Here is a 22,956-nt window from a genome sequence, read left to right on the forward strand (position 1 = left end):
AAAGGCATTCGAATTAACAAAACTCAAATATCCACATGTTGTTCCTCTCGGTTGCTGTGCACATATCCTTAACTTGTTGTGCCAAGATATTGTAAAGATACAAGAAGTAACTGTGTTTATTATGCAAGCCATAAATATAATAAAAACTGTTAAAAGGAGTCAACGATTAAGTTCCTTGTTGATAAAATCAAGGCAGGGTGAAGATTCTACACAAACACTAAAATTGCCTTGTGCTACAAGATGGGGAAGTCATGTTACTTCGTTAAAAAGTTTGAAAGCAAATAAGATAGCTTTGCAAATATTAACAGTTAGAGAAGATGTGGTAATTTCAAGAGATATTAAAGATTTAATTCTAAGTGATGATTTCTGGACGAAGACAGGGGAATGTATAAGTATTTTGGAACCAGTCACTGAAAGCATATTTTACTTAGAGAGCGACCAGAATCGTTTGCATCGCACATACATTACATTTAGAGATGTACAAGCTAAGATACGTTTTGCATTAAATGAGATTTCGACATTGAGCGAAGAAAGCAAACAGCAGATTCTAACATCAGTATCTTCAAGATGCAATATGGCAATGAGGCCAATACATTTTGCAGCATATATTCTAGACCCCAGGACTCTAGGAGTCGAACTTACTCAAGAGGAAGAACTTAAGGGTATGGAGTTTATCTACAATTTAAGCCAACACTTAAGTTTGTCAAATGTAATGGCAGATTTGGCGTGTTATAAAGCTAAAGAAAACTTTTGGGCCAGAGGATTTGTATGGAGCTCATTAGATAGCATTGAGCCCCTAATATGGTGGAAAGGTATTTGTGGTTCCACTGAGTTAAGCAAAGTAGCGATTCGTATTCTATCAGCTCCCTGTACTTCGGCAGCCACTGAGCGTTCCTTTAGTATCCAAGGCTACATACATAATAACAAAAGAAATCGACTTACAACTGAAAGAACTGAAAAAATTTCATTCATTTGTTATAACTGGAATCTTAAACATAAAGCTGAATGCGAGGACATTCAGTTTAATGAAGAAAATACCTTAGAAGCTTTCATTGAGCAAGTAAATGAACATAACAGTTTAGACGAAATAGAGCCTATCGAACCTATACAATTCATCGCTTGTAATAACTCTGAATCTGACAGTGATTGACTGTAGTTTTACATTTTACTTTCATCTCTTTCTTAATAAACTCAAAATCAAATTAAAAGTTTTTTATTCTGTAGGCTGCATAATAATATTGTCTATGTCCAGTATAGTGGACGTCTTGCGGCTGAGATGACGATGATGAAGTACAAAATCATAAACACCCAAAAATTTGGGTGTTTATGGGGTTTAAACCCAATAAACCCAAAACACCCGGTTTTTACCCACCAGACTTTAAACCCACCCAGGTGGATTGCCCATCTCTACAACCACCACAATATGGGTATCAAATAATAGGACTACACTGCAGAATACTGTCATTATGTCAAAATTTCAAATTCAAGATGGACGCTGTTACAAAATGGCGTATTAGGTGGGGGCATGATTAGTCGTATCGAGAACAGTTGCGTCTAAGATTGTGTGACGTTAGAGGGGCAGATAAAAAAAAATAGGTAATTAGATACCTCGTTAGTAAGCGGTAGTTATACCACCCAAGTTAAGGTAATAGGTTAAAACGTGCCGAGGACTGTATGCCATTAGGGTGGATAAAAATGTAATGTCGTAAGCGCTTCCCCCTCAAGATTGGGCGCATCTTGTTGTATATTAAGCCTTGCCCCTTTACTGGACTGCGGGGGGGGGGTCGACCGTCAAAATGCCCCTTAATTGTGGGAACAACATGGTAACAATAAACAAAAAATACCAACAAATATAAATAAGACTGGAGGCTTACCATCAGTACTTGAAATATTTGTAGGTGCAAAAGTAATGTTGCGGCCCAACATTGACATTACAAAAGGATTGATAAATGACGCTATAGGCCACATTACAGAAATTTTTTGGCCTCAGTTCCGTCGAACCCAAATGTACGAAACAGATATATCATCAGTTTTAATTGACTTTGGCACAGACGGCATGCACGTTATTTACCTTAAAGCCATACAGTTTCCAGCAAAATTCAATTATGGTACGGCTGAAAAAAGGATGTTGCCCTTAGTTTAGTCATGAGCATTCACCGTCCATAAAATGCAGGGCAGCACCGTCGACCATGCAGTAGTATATTTGGGCTCAAAATGGTTTGAGGAAGGACAAGCATACGTGGCTCTAAGTCGAGTCAAGTCTCTGGAAGGGCTATGTATTGAGGAATTAGATTGTACTAAATTATCAGGTAAGAAACCATGTAATAATGATGCACTGAATGAATTAAATAGAATTAGGAATATTCGGTAAACAATTTCACTACTAAAAACTAAAAACAAGAAAATAAAAATCGGTAAAAAAACTTTTAAGTTAAACGGTTTTATTTTATGTGCACTGAAAACTACAAAATAAATAAATAGTTACTTACCTATCAACCTACGTAGGTGATCTCGGTCATTAATATCTCTGATGGTAGTGGTTGTCATAGCATGAACCATGTCAGCGGCCGAAAGGCAGTTCATGAGAGAACACTAACACCAGGGTTTGCTTGGTAGGTAAACTAAGCAGCCCGCACTATAACAAGTAGGTATTTTGACCTTCTAGTTCAGAAATATTTTAGTACTAGGCAGAATAGCTTTTAGGCATATTAGACTAAAATAAAAACGTGGGGCCCCTCTGAAATCATACCTATAGCAGAGCATATCTTATACTTTGGTAGATCATGAGCTCGGCGTTCGCTGGTGAAGCCGTAACGGCTGGTTATTGATGGTCAAAACCTCCAGTTACGATTATAGTAAGTCGATTCAGCGGACCCTGGACTCCGGAGCTATGAGGTTTCGGATGCGACCGGGATAAACCGCTAGGATGATGATGATGACGATTATAATAAGTCGATGCAATCCACACTTAGTATAGTAGAAAGTAATACAGAAATAGTTAATGGGCCCCACGTTTTTATTTTAGTCTAATATGCCTAAAAGCTATTCTGCCTAGTACTAAAATATTTCTGAACTAGAAGGTCAAAATACCTACTTGTTATAGTGTGGGCTGCTTAGTTTACCTACCAAGCAAACCCTGGTGTCAGTGTTCTCTCATGAACTGCCTTTCGGCCGCTGACATGGTTCATGCTATGACAACCACTACCATCAGAGATATTAATGACCGAGATCATCTACGTAGGTTGATAGGTAAGTAACTATTTATTTATTTTGTAGTTTTCAGTGCACATAAAATAAAACCGTTTAACTTAAAAGTTTTTTTACCGATTTTTATTTAGTATAAGCAATTTCCAGACTCAAATCTAGACCAAAGCTATTTATTTGACTAGCCATTATTTATTTATATTTTTTTTTTATTTTCGATGAAAAGGTCATTAACCTCCATGCTGCAATCCGCAACAACTTCAATGCGCCATTCCGAAAAAAAAACTTGTCCGTCAGCTGAGCGAACGGCGCTCACTTCATACAGTAAAAAATATACCTGTCATGGCTCCGCGATCGATGTTCGAACTCCGCTAAAAACGTCGGGAAAACATAGAAAATATGTGGCGCTATGCGGTGTGTGACGTCGATTTCGCCTTCTGTAACATTTAACAATTATATAAAGTGTAACAGTTCGCTAGTTGAGTGTTTTTTTCTGTGAGTTTTGAGCGAATCTAAATTTATTCTCTGTCAGTCGAGGCGACATTTAAAATTTTTCACGGTGAGTTTTTAAGTTTTCCAGTCATGTTTCGTATATACGTATGTTCGAAAAGAGACAACCGTGAATTATATGTGATAAACAGATGATTTTATTGTTAGAATTTAGCTTGTAGATTGTTGAAAATCGATTGTAAGTGGGTGGGTTAGCATGGATATACGGCTGTCTCGGGATTTTATAATCCAACCGTGTTAAGAAGTGATGCAACAACGGGTTGTCGTATAGTGTTTTAGTGTTTCTTAACATGTAGAGGTTACTATGTATGTCTCGTTCTAACGTTGGCATGTCTTATTTGTGATTTTTCGACAATCGTGAATAGATATTTTTTTTTAAATATAAAGTAATTAGAACTAATTCTTTAATTAAAAAAAAAAAACAATAATTAGGTTGTATTTTGTATGCTCTGATTTGTTTTTTTTTTGTTAATAATGTGACACATTTTTTTATCCATTATTATGTCGATTTTCCATCAATTTACATTATAAAATGCTTTAATTTTAAGAAATTTATACCTATACTATCTCTAATATATTTTTATTATAATTATTTATAATAATACCCGTTTTTTTTAATAAGTCATTGACTTATTAGACCCCACCTAAACAATTCTACTATTTCGTTTGTACTTAGATATAATTTATTATAATAAATACTTAATTTTTAAGTACAGAGTTTCATATTGTGAATAATTAAACTTTTATTTTGAAAGTTTGTTGTCTGTTTGTATGTCATTGTTATTTTTCTTAGTAAATATTAATATATCTGCTATTGATCTGAAATTGGCACATTACATTTGGTGTTGGTACATATTTTTAACATATTTTATTCAAATATAAAATATCTTGCTTAATTTTAGCTTTATTTGTAGCAACAAATAATTATCTTGTTATATTAGTTGTTATATGGTGTAAAAATATTTAGATGGTTGCAAGAAATTAATTATTGAAATAAATTAGCAGATTTATGTAAAGAGAAAAAGTTAGCTTGGTTTGCTCTGCCTACTCTAAAGGGACCTGGTGTAAAGATAGCTAAAATCTTCTGAGTTTAAGTTCTATGAAATTTATTAATCCATAAATATATCAATTAATAAAATTGACATCCTTATAATGTGTTATAATAATATCTTTCTTTTAACCATCATCATAAACATAAGGCTCTATTTTTGGCAACTTTTAACCGAGACCAATTGATATAGTCTATTCCTCAAATTATCTGTGATGGCCATGATACCATTTGTTTTTATAGATGATGGAAACCACTTTCTAAAGAATTTATTTATTTACTAAGTTTACCATTCTAAGTGTCATAAAAAAAAAAAACTGATTTATAAAAAAACTCTTTCTTATAAATATCAAAGAAATAGCCTAGATATTGATTTTTATATAAATACTCAGTATATCAACTTTATCCTCTCCTTATTATAGTTTTGACCTTTATAGTGGTGCTGTGCTCCTAGTACTTTGCTCAAATCTGCAATTTTATAATGTACCTACTTATATCTATCTATACTTATAATAAATCTGTAGAGAGGTCAATTCTGTACATGAAATATATTTTCAAAATAACTATCAGGGGGTGATTAGTGATCGATACTGATGCCAAAAATGCATCATCAAAATTTTTGTCTGTATGTTTGTTATAGAAACAAAAACTACTCAACGGATTTCAACGAAACTTGGTACTATTATTTTTCATACTCCTGGGCAGGTTATAGTATACTTTTCATCATGCTACGATCAATAGGAGCAAAAAATAGCAGCAGTGAAGGGGAATGTTAAAAATGACCACCCATGCGACGCCGGGACGGGCGGCTAGTTTTTAATATATTTTTGACAAGTTACTTTTAAGCTGTAATGCCTTTACTACAATATACACACACAACATATATATAACATATAGTTTGTATGTATACAAACTTGTTGGGTTTCAATATCATTATTATCATATCAGTCTTTAATTGTCCACTGCTAAACATAAGTCTGCCCCTTGGAGGGTTTTGCCAGTAGTTGCCACACCTAGCAGACAGGTTAGCAAACACAGTTAGGCTTTAAAGATGTTTTAAGAGAGACACTACTAGCCATCCCTCACCCTCTCTTAGTCACTTCTTACTACTACTCACAGGAAAAGAAAGGGTGTCCTATTCTATGCCGGGACCACATAATTAATCTAATTTGATGTAGTAGTTTTTGCATGATGCTGGAACAAACATGAAGATAAACAGACAGACAGACAGAATTTCTAAAAAACTATCGTGCCTTTTATGACTTCATAATCTTCAAGAAAAAGCATATTCCTTTTTAAAAGGCCGGCAGCAAACCTGCAATGCCATTGGTGTTGTGGGTGATCATGGGCGGCGGTAGTCACTTACCACCAGGTGAGCCGCATGCTCGTTTGCCCCCTGTGTTGTAAAAAAAATATATATTTGTACCGGCTGCTGGTGCTTCACACGATGAACGCTAATAAAAGATGTTGATTTAAAGATAATAATATTTATTCAAGGAGATCCTGTGATTGATGGGTAACGCGTGCCGCCGTACTTCGGTATATTATGAGTGAAATAACGTTCAAAGTGACAAAGTCGGCGGCTCGTAACAATACTGCTGCTGATTTATAATTTCTACCCTATATCATTGTCTCGTACAATAACGTATATCAAACGTTAACTGTACACTGCTAACTATAGGCCACCGGGGGAAAGGGATTGTTAGTAATGGAGACTGAGAATCCCATTGCTAGCAATATACCCAACCAGGTCGACCTCCTCGTGGTTTCCCCTGGAAACTAACGTGGTTAATTCCTGATGAATTCATCATGATGGGCTAACTGGCCTGGTTCATCCTCATCTAACTGGCCTGTGTTCATCCTCATCTATCAGTTAAGTTTTGGTGATGTTTTAAAAAGGATGCTGCTGCCCACCCTCAACCATTTTTTTTATATAGGATGATAATGGAATAGTAACCCCGCCTGTGCTAACGGGATACGCTGGCGGGGCTTCAGTGAGGGATGATAAGTAAGAATGAAAAAGGCAGGTCAGTTAGCCCATCGTGGGGAAAACACTTGGAAATCAGCACGCTGGTTTCCAGGCGACCACGAAAAGGTTGACCTGATAGGGTATATTGTGAGCAATGGGTTTGGTAGTCTGCATTACTAACAATCGTTTCCCCCCTGTCTCTAGATCATTAGGTTCCTTTAGTCGTCTCTTACAACACCCACGGAAAAGGGAGGGGTGTCCCATTCTATGCCGGGACTACACGGCAAAGTCTTACATGGTATTACTGAGTAAAGGGTTGATAAATACAACTTCAGCAGTCCTAAAGATTAAGAGACGTATAGGTACTTAACAGGCACAGAGGTGCACGGATAATAAGGTACTTATTTAAACTGTAGTTAATTTAAAACTTTCCTATTTATTACACAATATTGAAATTTAGTTTCAAGAGACCTTTATAATACCTTTCCATATTTTAATATCATTGGTTAAAGTAGGCTCTAGCCTACCTACTGTTCACTGGCAACTTATTGATGACGCCCTTGAAAAACGACGACGGGAAAAAGATATTGTTCCAAAAACTAAAACACCGACTGTCAAAATCAATGATTTTGATTTAAAAACTGAACTATTAAAACGATTTTTATAAAATTTCTATCTAATTTGAAAGTAATTCCTTTTAGATAAAAAAATGAATTTACATATATCGGTGTCCTGAGGTAAAAAAAACCAAAAAAAAAAAATACAATCGAATTGTGAAGCTCTTTTGATGTCTGTAAAAAAAGGCGACGTGGGAACCAGGGCTGCCGAGTCTGCTGACACGAGAATAGTTGCACTTGACACTGTCATACTATCCTTACATTTTTTTTACTTGGAGAAATCCTCATGGAGAGCCACACACCCCGGGGGAGGCATGTGGGTACTGCCAAACTCTTACCGGCTAAAACCACCACGGTTTCCTCGGCTACGACTTACGGCAGCGTTGCTGCGGTTCCGGTTTAATACTACTCCGCAACAACGCCAAATCTCAACATATCTATCTTAAAAACCCCATAAACTTCGTACAATTTCGCTGTTTGATCGCGGCCCTTTGATTGACGCGTTGTAAGACTTTAGAGCGCTCATAACGAAGTATTGCAATTATCCTGACAGTTTTCAAAAACAATTTCAGATTTTTAATATTTCTCATTGATTATTTATAAAGTGCTCTGATAGCAAACACACGTTATCATACCATGCTATATCAACCATTAACTGTACACTGCTGAACAAAGGCCTCCATCATAACAGGAGTTTTTCCAGTTTTGGCAATCACAGTTAGGCTTCGGTGATTTTTTTTTATGAGTGATAATGGTAGGGTAACACCACCCGCGCTATCGGTATACACCGAACAACGAACGGGGCAACAGTGAAGATGATAGGTGAGGATAAAGCAGATCAGTTAGCCCATCATGACGAATTCAACAAGAATTGTTCACGCAGGTTTCCAGGGGGAACCACGTGGAGGTCGACCTGAGAGGGTATATTGCTGGCAATGGGGCCATTCGACTTGATTATTAACAATCCCTTTTCCCCCGGCAATCGCAGTTAGGCTGTGGTGATGTTTTATGAGAGATACTGCTGTCCGATCATCGATTAAATTTCCCTTAGTCGCCTCCTACGGCACCTATAAGAAAAGAAGGGATGGCTCATTCTATGCCAGAACCACTCGGCATATTTTTTTTTGATAGGTGAAAATGGTATGGTAACCCCGCCTGCGCTAACGGAATACGCTGGCGGAGCACCAGTGAAGGGTGATAGATGAGAATGAAAACAGGCCAGTTAGCCCATCATGATGAATTCATCAGGAATTAACCATGATAGTTTCCAGGGGGAACCGCGAGGAGGTCGACCTGGTTGGGTATATTGCTAGCAATGGGATTCTCAGTCTCCATCACTAACAATCCCTTTCCCCCCCACTCGGCATATTAAAACATTAATCATGCTATATTTATTAACATGTCTTTAAAAATTTATTATTGATGCCAAAAAATTATTTGAAAAATTCCGCAGTGCGGCACATTCTATGATAATCTAATGATGGCATAATAGTGTCATGTATTGTCCATGGTGCTGTTTATGTATGCGACGGTTACTTGGTGGGCCGTCACCATGTTTGACATTATAAGTATAACATTATGTCCATGGTACTGCTCATGTCTATAAGCGACGGTTACCACTTTGCATCAGGTGGGTCGTCAGCTTGTTCGCCATTCTAAGTAGTATAAAAGAAAAAATCTTACACGTGGCGTTGCAGTGGGGTGGAAAGAGCAAAAGTCGCTCCTCGAGCGCCATCTATTTTTGATGTCCACTGGAGTGGAATCGCATACGACCTCTACGAGACGAGCCCGAGAACTAACCCCAGCATATAAAATAAAACACGTGATTAGAGGCCATTTAAATGCCAATGTAACCTTTAATTTAACCTACTTTTGTCTCTACCATAGTAGATAATATTTCATCTAAATACTTCTTAGTTAGTATATGTGAATATTATTAATATAATAAAATTGTAGGATATAGGATAAAATAGTAGGATAGGACATGAAGTAAAAATGCCAAAACAAAATCCTTTAGAATTTTTGCCTGTTTTATATGTTTCTTCTAATAAGTCAATCAATTGAAGTTCAGTTTTTTTTTTTATATACAACTTAGAATGGCAAACAAGCTGATGGCCCACCTGATGGAAAGTGGTAACCGTCGCCTATAGACATGAGTAGTACCATGGACATAACAGAGTGTACTGTTTCGCCCATGATACCCCCCCCCCCCCCCATGCGTTGCCATTCCTGAGAACTCGGGTGTTATTCCTCTGTACCCTGTAAATTCACGCCATATCCCAAACCGAAACACAGCCATACAAACAACTGCTTCACGGTTGAAACACGAATGTGACAGAGGTACCCAAACAAACAACTTTTGTACAAAGTCTCCCTCTGGTATAAATGGTTTTATATGTTTCTTCTAATAAATCAATCAATTGAAGTTCAGTTGAGTTCAAGGAGATGTAACTTAAAATCTGGCGAATGTTTTATTTTGATAATCACTTTTAAATGACACATTTGGAAAGTGGATGTCTACTTCCAGAATTCATAGTATGATGTTGTAGGCAAAAACTAGTATGATAATAAAATATAGGCTTTATAAATAGCGTCCCTTTGAAGGCTGACTTGGTTTCTACTTAGATAGCACACTTATGGATCACAAGCAGCGCTCCGACCCTAAACCGCTGGGAAATCGCTCGTGCGAAGCATCTGTTATTGTATACTAGTCTCTGCTCGCTACTCGGTCCGCAACACCGGGATACAGTATTGATTGACTGAGATAAAAACTGGTCTTTTCCATCCTATATAGTGATGCCTAAATTTTAAGTCGATTATTTACAATCTGGGTGCTAAGAGGTATCATACAAACTCAGTTTCAGAATTTTTAATATTATCTAGTTGTTTCCTGTGACTTTGCCCACGTGTATCAATATATAAGGTTATTTATTTATTTATACTTTTGCATACATTAAAATATGTGTACAGGGCGGACTTAATGCATGATGGCATTCTCTACCAGTCAACAGTTACGATAAACAGAGAGAGTAAATGGCGGTGCATAGATTTAAAAAAAAAAATGTAAATTTAATAAATATTTTGAGAGATAATAACAATTTATGATAAATAAACATACAAACATATAGAATAATATACTTATAAAAAATATACATACATAAATCAGATACAATACATATATAAATAACTATACATAGTACATATTAAATTAATAAATATATAAAACATAACTAATTATATAATAGTACAGATTGAGGCTTTTCATTGTTGTGATAAATTGAAGATTACTTCAATTCAGTTCACGAAGGTACTTTTCGAAGGAAAATTTGGGTAGGGACTTTTTGATATCAATTGGCAGTGAATTCCAAAGGTTGATGGCCCAAATGGTAAAAGATTGAGACAAGAAGTTTGCTCGGTGGGTGGAGGTATACAATAATTGTTATTGTATGTAATAAGTTAAAATATGACTTACGTGTAGTAAATTTCGTTCAGTGTTCAGCAGTTTTTTGCTTAAAATTCATATATATACATATATGCATCCATACCATACATTCTCACAAAGAACCATGTCCCTATTGGGCCACGATGCGTCCATTGATGAATCGCATACTAACGGTTAGAGCTTCACGAGTACAGTCACTACCGTCACCGCGAGGAGATGCTCTGGTTGCAAAGAGAATTACAGTGCCCTGTAATATTTCACAGATAAATTATAGGCGATATTTTCACATATATTTTTTTATATATATTATTTTGATGGATGAAAATGGTATGGTAACCCCGCCTGCGCTAACGGGATACGCTGGCGGAGCACCAGTGAAGGGTGATAGATGAGAATGAAAACAGGCCAGTTAGCACATCATGATGAATTCATCAGGAATTAACCATGATAGTTTCCAGGGAGAACCGCGAGGAGGTCGACCTGGTTGGGTATATTGCTAGCAATGGGATTCTTAGTCTCCATTTCTAACAATCCCTTTCCCCCCAGAACGATATATTCTATCGATATAGATGATGCACTATCTAATGATATATAAGCTACTTCGGGACTCGTCATGGCCCAGAATCCATACTATTCGGGACACGGTTCTTTACGTATTTATATTAGTATAAACTGTGGTAGTAGTATAAAGACGATATATAAGTAAATTCTAGAAATATATAATAACAGCCTAATTATTTGTGGTGGCCAGTTTGTCCTCCAATTGACATTACATCATCTGGTGTCTCGGCTGAGTCCGCGGCGATTCCGCTCCGCACCCACGCTGGCCGCTGCTAACGAGGGTCATTGCCGAACTAGACCTACACATACCTAGCCCATATCGTATTCATCACTACAGTCCGTTTCAATATAATTTAATAAAAGTTTAAACAAAGGAATACTCAACCTAACCCTATAACAGTCTCCTTCCAGGGGGAAGGGATTGTTAGTAATGAGGAGGTTAATCTCCATTGCTATCAATATCGACCTATCAGGTCGACCTCCACGCGGTTCCCCCTGGAAACTATCGAGTCTAATTTATCGTTGAATTCGTCACGATGGGCTAACTGACCTACCTTTTCATCTTCACCTTCCACTGGTACCCTGCCAGTGTATATCATAGCGCAGGTATACCAGATATACCATGCTATTTTCATCCGTTAAAAAAAAAGACTCCTTCCTTATGTCCAACAGTAGTACAAATAAAAAACCGATATATTTTTTATTGGTAGTTTAACGGTATCGTTGCCTTTAGGAAGTCTTTCGAGTAGTAACTCAAAATTCAAAGTTTTGCTTATTAAGCAAATAACTAGTCGGGGCATGATTATAATTATCTTACTAATGTAACTACTTATTATATTTATTATTATTATATACATACATATCTGTCACGCCTGTCTCCCATTAGGGTAGACAGAAACAATGGAACGCCAAATGCTTCGATTCAAACAAACCTCTTTCGCTTCCTCCACATTCATCAATCTTTTCATACACGTTCGCCAGTTACGGGTACTTTTAATTTGGCCCTTCTTCAGCACGTCGCCTATTTGGTCGACATACCTCCGTCTAGGGCGGCCCCTACCGACATCTCCATTCATTCTTGCTCGATAAATCTCTTTCGTAATTCTTTCATCCATCCTCTTCAAATGGCGAAACCAACGAAACATTCCTTTTTTTATTTTCGAATTACTTGCTATTATATTTATAACTTATTTATTTTATTTATTTATGCTTTATTGACCACATTACAAAAAAAATGTCTGGTACAAAAGGCGGACTTAATACTATATAGCATTCTCTCGCAGTCAACCTTTGGCTAAACAGAAATTTTAATATGCGGTGAAAAAAATTACAACACATACAATAGAGATTATATAAATATACATACATGAATATATTAAACAAATATTACATAAATATACAAATATGTAATAAAAATACATATATACAAATATAAATATACATATATAAATATACCTACTTATAGATTATATACGATAACACAAATAAACAACGATAGAGATCAAAAGTGATGATGATGAAGGTGAACTGCTTTCACAGTTTTTTCCAAAGATATTCGTAGACTTTTCTCTTAAATATAAATTTGTTAGAAATTTGTCTTATGTCCATGGGTAGCGCATTCCAGAGTCGTGAGGCCTCAAGAGTAAAGGAATTGGAAACAAAAGCAGAACGATGTAGAGGAATAGAGAGAACAAGAGAGTCGTTAGAACGAAGTTCGCGTGTATGAGAATCACAGAGATATTTGAATCTACATTTCAAGTATTCTGGTGATAAGGGACTAATAAGAAGAGAGAAAATGTTGCAAAGCAACCTCAACTGTCTGCGTTGGCGTATAGGGAGCCATTTTAACTGAGATCTGTACGAAGATATGTGATCATATTTACGCAAACAGAAGATGAAACGAATAGAACTATTGATTAGACGATCTAATTTATTAAGAAGATCTTCGTTAAGATCAGGATAACACACATCAACATAATCAATAATGGGGAGAATAAGTGTTTGAATAAGTGTAATTTTAGTTTTAATAGGAAAAAAGTGCTTAAAACTGTTAATGTACTGAAGTGTGGCTACGACTGAACGACTAATCTCAGCAATTTGTTTGGTCCAGCTCAATTTCGAATCCATCAGGCTGGCCGTCAGCTTGTTTGTCCAGTATCAAAATGACCACAATATGGCATTGACGTTATGTGACCACCTCTATTATTGGTTCCTTACAAGACTTGTTGCAAGTACAATATGTTTAGGGTTACTTTAAAATCAATATTCATGGATCATAATCCTACGCCATGGTAATTTTATTGCGTGGGGGAATATTAAGAGGTTGTTTTGTTTATCTGCTTGACGACGGCAATGTTGTAGATAATGGAATAAGTAGCGCAATGGTTGGTTGGCGCAAATCGTCCTGTCTTGCTTGTGTTATAAATGTAATGTTTAAATGTTTGCCACTCAATAGCTAAATAGTTGAAAGGATTTGGACGAAATTTAGTACAGAATTAAACCACAGGTTAACTTTATTGTTGATTTTTACTACCGTACCAGACGACTTTTGTACAGTCTCTGTTTAGTGAAATCTTTTGCTAAATTTATTGACTCTTAAGACTCGATTTACACTAATAAATATAATGCCGGTCACGATTCGTTCTTGGTCACTAAAGTATCACGTAAGAAACAGACGTATTTGTCGAATTGTCCCTTAGATTAAGGACTTATAGCCCTTAATCGAAGCTCTCGCCAGATCATTCAGGTTGTGTGGGCCGTAGATGATATTGGAATTGTCTATTTGGAGCGTATAGATTGATCGCCTCATCTCTCATTTGTCACCGGCCGTTCGGTGTTTAACCTGTATCCTCATTCGATAATCACTGTCCGGAAGTGCGCCGGACAAGTGTTCAACAAACTTTATAATTTGCTGCCCACAATATTATTACAGCATTTACTAAATAGCTTCCCAGAACTTTGGAAATGTGTTAAATTGTTATTATTAAGACGGTGTTAAAAACAACAGAATAGAATAGAAATTATCTTTGTTTAAATATTTTTGTCTACAAGCTTTTTTTATATCGTCTCTTTTTTGTGATTCTATAACTGAGTTTGGAAACTTGTAATTACTCTTTTCAAATAAATGTATATATATGTTACAGAGCTAAGAATATATAATCAGACAGTTTAAACTAAGAGAACTTAGTTAAAAATACTTGAACCAAAAGTATTTCCATTAGAATCAACTTAGGCAACGTTTGTGGTAAATAGAAATTAAAGCAAGTAAAGAATGGACACTAGTTCGCTTGGTTTATGTCCGCTTTTACATGTTTTAGACCATAGGAATGGAAATATGAAAATTTACAACGGTTTATATTATGAGTTTATATTGTTTTTGAGCCCTCGAGGACATTTTATTATCAGTCAAAATACGAGTAGAATACTTGCTCCCCGTTTTCAACAAAATATCAGGTCGTTAAATATTATGTTGTTTGCGACATGTTTTACGACCTGTATATTGATGTTGAGTGGAAACATTGTGTTAGTATAAAACGAAGAAAAAGTATTGTGATCCGTCTGTAGCAATAAACGTCATGTATTAAATATTATTTGCTTATTTATTATACTTATGTGTATAAAATCAACATATTTATTTATTGAATATCTGTATGAACAATGTTCTGGCAAATTAATAAATGTATCTATTCATTTTACATATTTGCTTGTTACTTAAACAGCATTTCCTGCATTAAGCTCAAGGCTCGTATCACATGGTAGATGGATATGAGATATTTTATAATAAAAATTTACAATTTCTTATCAACTAGTCATACTAATTTTATAAACGAGAGAGTAAACTTTTGTTTGTACGGTATCAAGGCTAAACGGTAAGCCGATGTAAATTAAAATTGATGCAGGGCTAATTCGAAGATCAAGAAAAGACGTAAGATATTCAGTGACAAAATTCAAAGCACGCAATATCGTTTATCACAAAAGATTATTCTCCATTTTCTCCTCATTATTTACGTTAATGAAATCAATTTAAATGGTCGAAGTATAAGAATACTTGGCAAGGAGATGTGTAATTAGGTAGATAAGACTTGGCCCACTTTTCACGTGCACGTTTTGTTACAGGGAACAGGAGCCAAAGTGCGAGCGAGACTCGCCTTTCCAGCAGCAAGGTCAGCACCAGTCCAACCGATCAGGTGAATTCTTTTTACCATTACGATGAGGTAGCGAAATGGTCACAGTAGCCAATGGGTATTTAAGAAACGGAGATGCAGTTTTCCTTACATTTTAGACTGAAAAACAATAATGCATAAATTGCTGTTTTACGGCAAAAACACGTAAGACGGTAATACACCATGGTGAATCATCCACTGCAAATGGTTAAAATCGAACACATGACTTCATGAATCAGTGGTTGAGTTTTTAATCTACTATTCCGTGACTATATTCTTTAATGTATCAACTCTAATTTAAACTTTTTTTTTTTGTACGTGGCGAATGACAATTGAACCTACGTCTCATCTGATGATAAGCAGAAATTCTCGTAATATTAGAAGCACTAAAGTTTCATCCCAATCATCTGGACGAGTGGCGGTCTTCCACCGTGCATTTTTCAAGGCACTTTCTTCCACGCACAACCATTTTTTGGAATCAACTTCCAGCAGCAGTATTTCCGAACTGATACGACAACATAACCTTCAAGAAAAGAGTATATTCCTTTTTAAAAGGCCGGCAGTACACCTGCAATGCCGCTGGTGTTGTGGTTGATCATGGGCGGCGGTAGTCACTTACCATCAGGTGAGCCGCATTCTCGTTTGCTTCTTACATAAAACATTTATTAATGATACCACCATTGCTGGTTACAGAGTCCTCGTCGTCGTCAGCTGACACCGCGTCGCAGGGTTCTGGCTCGGACGCCGCTCCGGCGCCGCGTCCTCGCCGTCATGAACCCCAAGTGAGTTCCGAAAGAGGCTGTTTGGTTAACCTTAAGTAAAACAATTTGAGATTACCTTCCTTTTTCCTCGCAAAAATCTGGGAGACGGGAGTAACAGGCGAAGATAGTATGCTAAATACACACAAAAAATATAGACAAATTTAAAATCTCTTTCGTTCTGAAGCCATTTAAAACCCCACCTACGGCGTAACGGTATTTTCACAAGTTCTAAATCATTGAAGGCTCATTTACATAATTATCGCTGTAGGAATATGTGGGATGCGAAAGCAGTGAAATCAACATATTTCAAACATTGGCCCGATATCGGATCAGCGTCTGATACCGATATCGAAGTTTGGAACTGCTTTAGGGTCCGGATTTGTCTGACGGTATCGATAGTATTGCAAGAAATTCTTAATAACATATTATTATTATTACAATACTAGCCGTTTCCCGCGGCATTGCCCGCTTCTAGCTATGTAGTTCCCGTATATCATTCCCATTAGAATCCTTTATAAATCCGGTCTTATGTTGTATTTTTTTATATACAACTTAGAATGGCAAACAAGCTGACGGCCCACCTGATGGAAAGTGGTAATCGTCGCCTATAGACATGAGTAGTACCACGGACATAACAGAGTATATTGTTTCGCCCATGATACCCCCCCATGCGTTGCCATTCCTGAGGACTCTGGTGTTATTCCTCTGTACCCAGTAATTTCACGCCATATCCCATCCTTCAAACCAAAATACAGCCATGCAAACACAGCTGCTTCACGGTTGAAACACGAATGGGACAGAGGTACACAAGCAATCGACTTTTGTACAAAGTGTCCCTCTGGTAAAAGATACAGCCTCATACCCAATATCACCGCCAATTTTGCTGTTATTCGTGTGGACCGATGACGTTTGTAATTGGTATAATGTGGAGTAATGATTTTAACCTTATTAAAGTTTTGTAGCGTTCACTTCGCTCTTCGATCGATTATTGATTGGCCTATATTTTTCAATGGCGGGTATCATGGGCGAAACAATATACTCTGTTATGTCCATGGTACTGCTCATGTTTATAGGCGATGGCACTTTCCATCAGGTGGGCCATCAGCTTGTTTGTTGTCAGCTTAGCTTGTCAGCTTCTAAGTTGTATAAAAAAATCAGCCAGGATAAGCGAAACTGTGTCTGCTTATTTTCTAGGATGGATAACCATACAGTGTCATATAATCAGTACTTTTTAAACATTTTTAAAAGCAGGCCGTTGACAATTCATCTATAACTCTAACTTGCCTTACTCGCTTTAGACTTATAATTTTCGTTTATGTAATAATTAATCTGTGTTATTGGCTCTACTCGTATTTTTAAGACACTTAGCATGTAAGTTATTTTTAACCCTTCTTTGCATAATTTTTTTTTTATTGATGAAAGAAATCAAGGTGATATAATTCATGTTCAGAATTGAAGGAAAAATGGTTAAAGAAATAAATTTGACAGCTATGTTTTTTTTTTCTGCAATGGACATTAAAAAGGTGTCCAGACACGATCAACTTAAAGTGAACTTGTTCTTTTGAATAATTTTTGGGCATTCAATGTTATGATGGAAATTTCCACCGTTATGCAAAAAAAGGTTAAGAGCTAAGGATTTTTGTATTAAATAAATTCATCATTTTTTATTGTTGTTATTTTACCGGATTACGTCGTCAATTCTGTACGAATTTTGATTATTGTTTTTTTTTTTTTTTTAATTAATATGACCGGACTATCACGGAAGTGTTGGTCCCATATTTATTTAGTGACAATTAAAACTAGGTTTTAAAAAATAACTTATTGTGAAGCAAATTTCAATTGTGGTGGCGTATCATTCTAAATTCAAATATTTTCAGTCTAAAGTCTTTCAGTAGAAAATGTGTTTTTTTTTGCGGAGCCTGAAGTTGTGGTCTAATGTCAAATACAGGCTTAAGGCTAAATAGAATTCGTATCGTCTCCAATATCATTCTAACCGTGATGGTTGAGAGATGGGACTGTACGCCAAAACAAATTGTATGAGTTTTCTCTTTAAATCATGTAACCTACTTCAATTTTACGGATCTTTAACATAGATTAATATAGATTTATATTATATTTTTTTTAGTCATCTAATTTTGTTTATTTTTTTTTTACAGAGAGAAGAGAGGCGTGAGGAAGCCGCCTGCTCGCCGAGGGTACAGCCTAATCCATTATTGAGGTAAATTATGCAAAGAAAAAAAATCACCTTTTATATATTTAACTTCTCGGTTAGTTTGTTTGTATAAGTCAAGTCTTGCATGTGACTTTTATTCCAGTTTTTAATATTGGATTTGAACAAAATTTTGCATAAAATAAAAAAATTATTGAAATTTTGAAATAAGTACTTATATATCTCTGATGACAATGAAATACTATCAAGAACTGGTGGTCTACCATGAAATGAGGCTCGATTTCGTGTTTTTGTACAAAAATCGAGCCAGTAAATGGATTTTATATTTCGTTCATCATAAACCCTATCCTAATAGTCCAGAGGAGGGGGAAAGGGATTGTTAGCAATGGAGACAGAGAATTCCCATTGCTAGCAATATACTCAACCAGGTCGACCTCCTCGCGGTTCCCCCTGGAAACTATCATGGTTAATCCCTGATGAATTCATCATGATGGGCTAACTGGCCTGTTTTCATTCTCATCGATCACCGTTCACTGGTGCTCCGCCAGCGTATTCCGTTAGCGCAGGCGGGGTTACCATATCATTTTCACCAATCAAAAAAAAAATAGGTAGGATCGTGGAGTGTTCATACAATGCTCGTTTTTATACATTGAAGTTGTTATTGTACAGTTTACATACATAAATGTATGCTTGTAAAGTAGTGTATATGATAAACAGATCCCGTACCCTCCCGAACTTCGGCGGGCACCGTTCTCGCGAGGCGTCCCGCTGTGACACGTCACGCCGCGCACACCACATCACCATGGCGTCTGAAGACCTCCTACAGCCAGGGCACGTGGTTAAAGAACGATGGAAGGTAATCATAACAGACTCGGCCGGGCGCGCTGCCGTGCACGCACTTAGTAACCACCTTAATATAATTTTTGCACTACGCAGTTTCAACTCTTGAGTGAATTCCAAATAAAATAAGAGAAATACTATCTGGATATGAAGACATAACATGTAAAAATATAAATATACGTTTTAGAAAAAAAAAGTCGAATTGAACGACCCTACATAAATAGCCTTCGGTACTGTAATTTATTTATTTATTTAATACGTCTTTAGTGACCTATACAGTGACAATTTCGACAAGGAAATTGTGACTCAATTGCTTAAAACTGTTAATGAAAATAAAACGATTTTATTTCATAAACTAGCGATCCGTCCCGGCTTCGCACGGGTGCCTTGCTGATACTAAATAGCGTCGCCGGCCCCCATTACATTACGACATTAAATTAGAAACATCTACAATTATCAGTGTTTCTCTACAATATTATGCATGTATTATACATATAAACCTTCCTCTTGAATCATTCTATCTATTAAAAAAAACCGCATCAAAATCCGTTGCGTAGTTTTAAAGATCTAAGCAGATATAGGGACAGCCAGACAGCGACAGCCACTTTGTTTTATACTATGTAGTAAAAAAGAAAACCGCATCAAAATCCGTTACGTAATTTTAAAGATCTAAGCAGTCATAAGAACAGACAGACAGGCATCGAATTTGTTTTATACTATGTAGTGAAAAATAACTCGTATAGTAGTTACACGGGTGTAAAACTTTTCAATTAATAATCAAAATCGGTACAGAATTAGTAAAAAAAAAAACAATGTAATGTGTACACAAAAATTAATTGAACCTCCTTTGTGTAGACGGATACTGTTGGCCGCAGTTTTATTTGGAATTAACTCGAGAGTGTTGAAACCATTTATAATTATAGCATGTAGATAGCTTTGTATCGCATTTGAATCATTCATACTCGGGACACGTCACTTAAACTTAACATCTTAACAACTGAAACTTTAAAAGGAATTAAAGGTAATGACTAATTAGACTTGTCAATAACATTACCGTGCACCTAGTGACACAATAACCCCCCCCCCCCCCCCCTATATAACCCATAATTTGCTTACACTCCAGTTGATGCAGCCGACCGATTCGCTTTACTTTACCATAGTATCGCCAAGCTTGCTCCTACCGGGCATATTGTAGACAGCGGCCGCACCGTTTATGATCCGTCTCCCGAGGATAGTCCACATCTTGGTCGTGGTTGTGGAGATATTAAAAGGTAATCACTAATATCCTACAGGCACCCAAGGCACAGAATAGTGAGCAGACCATGGTCCCGGAGGAGCTGCATTCCGGACAAACGATTAAGGAGCGATGGAAGGTAAAGCTGTTCACCGCGGTATTTCTCTATAGCTCGTATGCGTCTGTAGGCCGTATCTAATGTATGAACTTGGCTGTAGCACTACTCCGCTCGCAATCTTGCCTATCTATTGCATTGTATTGATATTCAATTAATTTATTATTAATACAACAATTCATTATTATTGTACTAATTATTGTCACATTGTAACAATGTCACCGAAACATAATTGTTACATATGTCATCCTCACGCCAAGTACCTCGCGGGGTGGACAGATAGAACGACTGTTACAGTTTAAATTTCTAATATCAATAAATCAAATAAATATATAAATGAAATCGTCAAGGTCGTGACGTCTTTCTCGTATCGTGAATGGGTATTGACTATCCCACGATACTACACTTTGGTCTCGTAGCCGACAAGCGATACCCATACAATACACATACAAACTGTTCTACAATTATGAAAATCCAACCATTTGGATGATGGTAAATAGAGAATGAAAAAAAACGAACATAGAATCTTTCATGATACCATAATTTTTTTTTTGGAAAGATTTAAAAGACGCATTAAACTAGTTTTTCTTAAGTTTATATAAATTTTTTGATGATTTAAACTGATTACGTTTATTTGTATGTTTTAATCTATTATAATTATGTATAATTGTTTATAATTTCTTTTTGACAAATTGTTTTTAAATTAATAAATAAATTGCATTTAATCTTAGTTTCGACTCTGGCTTTGTTGGAATTATAAATTAATATGACAAGAAAACATACTAAGAAGTAATTAAATTTAAAATTTATTTAATTAATTTTAATTCAAATAAAAAAATATTAAATTAAAATAATTAAAGTATTTTACATACACTTAAAACATTAATACTTCTGAATCGTATGAAATGAACAGCATAAATGTGTCGTCGCCTTTCCGCGGCCGGCTAAAACTCTCCCATCTTCACCAGGTGGTGAAGAAGATCGGCGGCGGCGGCTTCGGTGAGATCTACGAGGGGCTCGACCTGGTCACGCAGGAGCAGGTGGCCCTCAAGGTGGAGTCGTCGCGCCAGCCCAAGCAGGTGCTCAAGATGGAGGTGGCCGTGCTGAAGAAGCTGCAAGGTGGGTGGTAACTTTCAATTCTGGACTGGTCTACATTTGTTGTTAGGTTATTTATTTATTTGTTATAGTTGATATATAGGTAATACATTATGCCATAGTACAGTGTTTTTCAATCTATTTCATGACATGACTTTGCTTTTTTTTACTGAGGTAGTTTTCGCGAAAATTATAATATAATCTTAGCCATGCACCAAATATCATTCAAATTAGTTCGTAAAAAAATAACTTGATCCGTTTAACGACCATGCAATTTTGGACACAGTACATTTAAATAAATACACACAATGTTAACAGGGATTTAAAAGAGTAACCGTTGAGTTTCTTGCGGGCTGTTCACAACAGATAACAAATAACTTCCTGAACCCTGTAGTAGATTAAAAAAAAATTACGATTTAAAAGTAGTATTAGTACAAGTGTATTTGAATTTGAATCGGTGTGTGCGTGCGTGCGTGCGTGCGTGCGTGCGTGTGTAGTGAGTGATTAGTATGTGTGGCGGGTTTCTTGCGGGATAACGATCTTTTAAACTGCTTAGATAAAAAAATGGCATTTTAAAAATGTTTGTTAGACAAGTGTATTTTTTTTTAATGGATGATAATGGAATGGTAACCCCGCCTGCGCTAATGGTTTACGCTGGCGGGGCACCAGTGATAGATGATAGGTGAGGATGAAAAGACAGGTCAGTTGCGTTGATGATTTAAAAAAATGGCATTTTAGAAATGGTTGTTAGACAAGTGTATTTTTTTTTAATGGATGATAATGGAATGGTAACCCCGCCTGCGCTAACTGTATACGCTGGCGGGGCACCAGTGAAGGATGATAGGTGAGGATGAAAACAAGTCAGTTAGCCCATCGTGACGAATTCAACGATTGTTCACGATTGTTTCCAGGGGGAACCACGCGGAGGTTGACCTGATAGGGCATATTGCTAGCAATGGGGCTGTCAAACTCCATTGCTAACAATCCCTTCCCCCCAAAGACAAGTGTATTAGAATGTGTGCGCGAGTGATACAGTGTGTGTGTGTGTGGCGGCGCAGGCAAGGAGCACGTGTGCCGGTTCATCGGCTGCGGGCGCAACGCGCGCTTCAACTACGTGGTGATGCAGCTGCAGGGCCGCAACCTGGCCGAGCTGCGCCGCGCACAGCCGCGCGGCGCCTTCTCCATCTCCACCACGCTCAGGTCGCTGGCGCTGCGCCTCTTGGCTAA

At 36.7% G+C, this 22,956-nt stretch overlaps 1 protein-coding gene across 1 annotated transcript in view; it reads left to right on the top strand.

Moving 5' to 3' along the window:
• Positions 1-22,956, top strand: part of LOC113509437 (tau-tubulin kinase homolog Asator) — a 97,392-nt gene that overhangs the window by 43,430 nt on the left and 31,006 nt on the right. The window contains exons 3-8 of the mRNA XM_052902143.1: positions 15,468-15,538; positions 16,208-16,296; positions 18,432-18,493; positions 19,163-19,301; positions 21,603-21,753; positions 22,788-22,929. Coding sequence (XP_052758103.1) covers positions 15,468-15,538; positions 16,208-16,296; positions 18,432-18,493; positions 19,163-19,301; positions 21,603-21,753; positions 22,788-22,929 — 654 coding nt within the window. The remainder of the gene's footprint in view (positions 1-15,467; positions 15,539-16,207; positions 16,297-18,431; positions 18,494-19,162; positions 19,302-21,602; positions 21,754-22,787; positions 22,930-22,956) is intronic.

This window comes from Galleria mellonella, unplaced genomic scaffold (assembly GCF_026898425.1).
Source record: "Galleria mellonella isolate WM207_F2 unplaced genomic scaffold, CSIRO_AGI_GalMel_v1 utg87, whole genome shotgun sequence".
Classification (NCBI taxonomy): domain Eukaryota; kingdom Metazoa; phylum Arthropoda; class Insecta; order Lepidoptera; family Pyralidae; genus Galleria; species Galleria mellonella.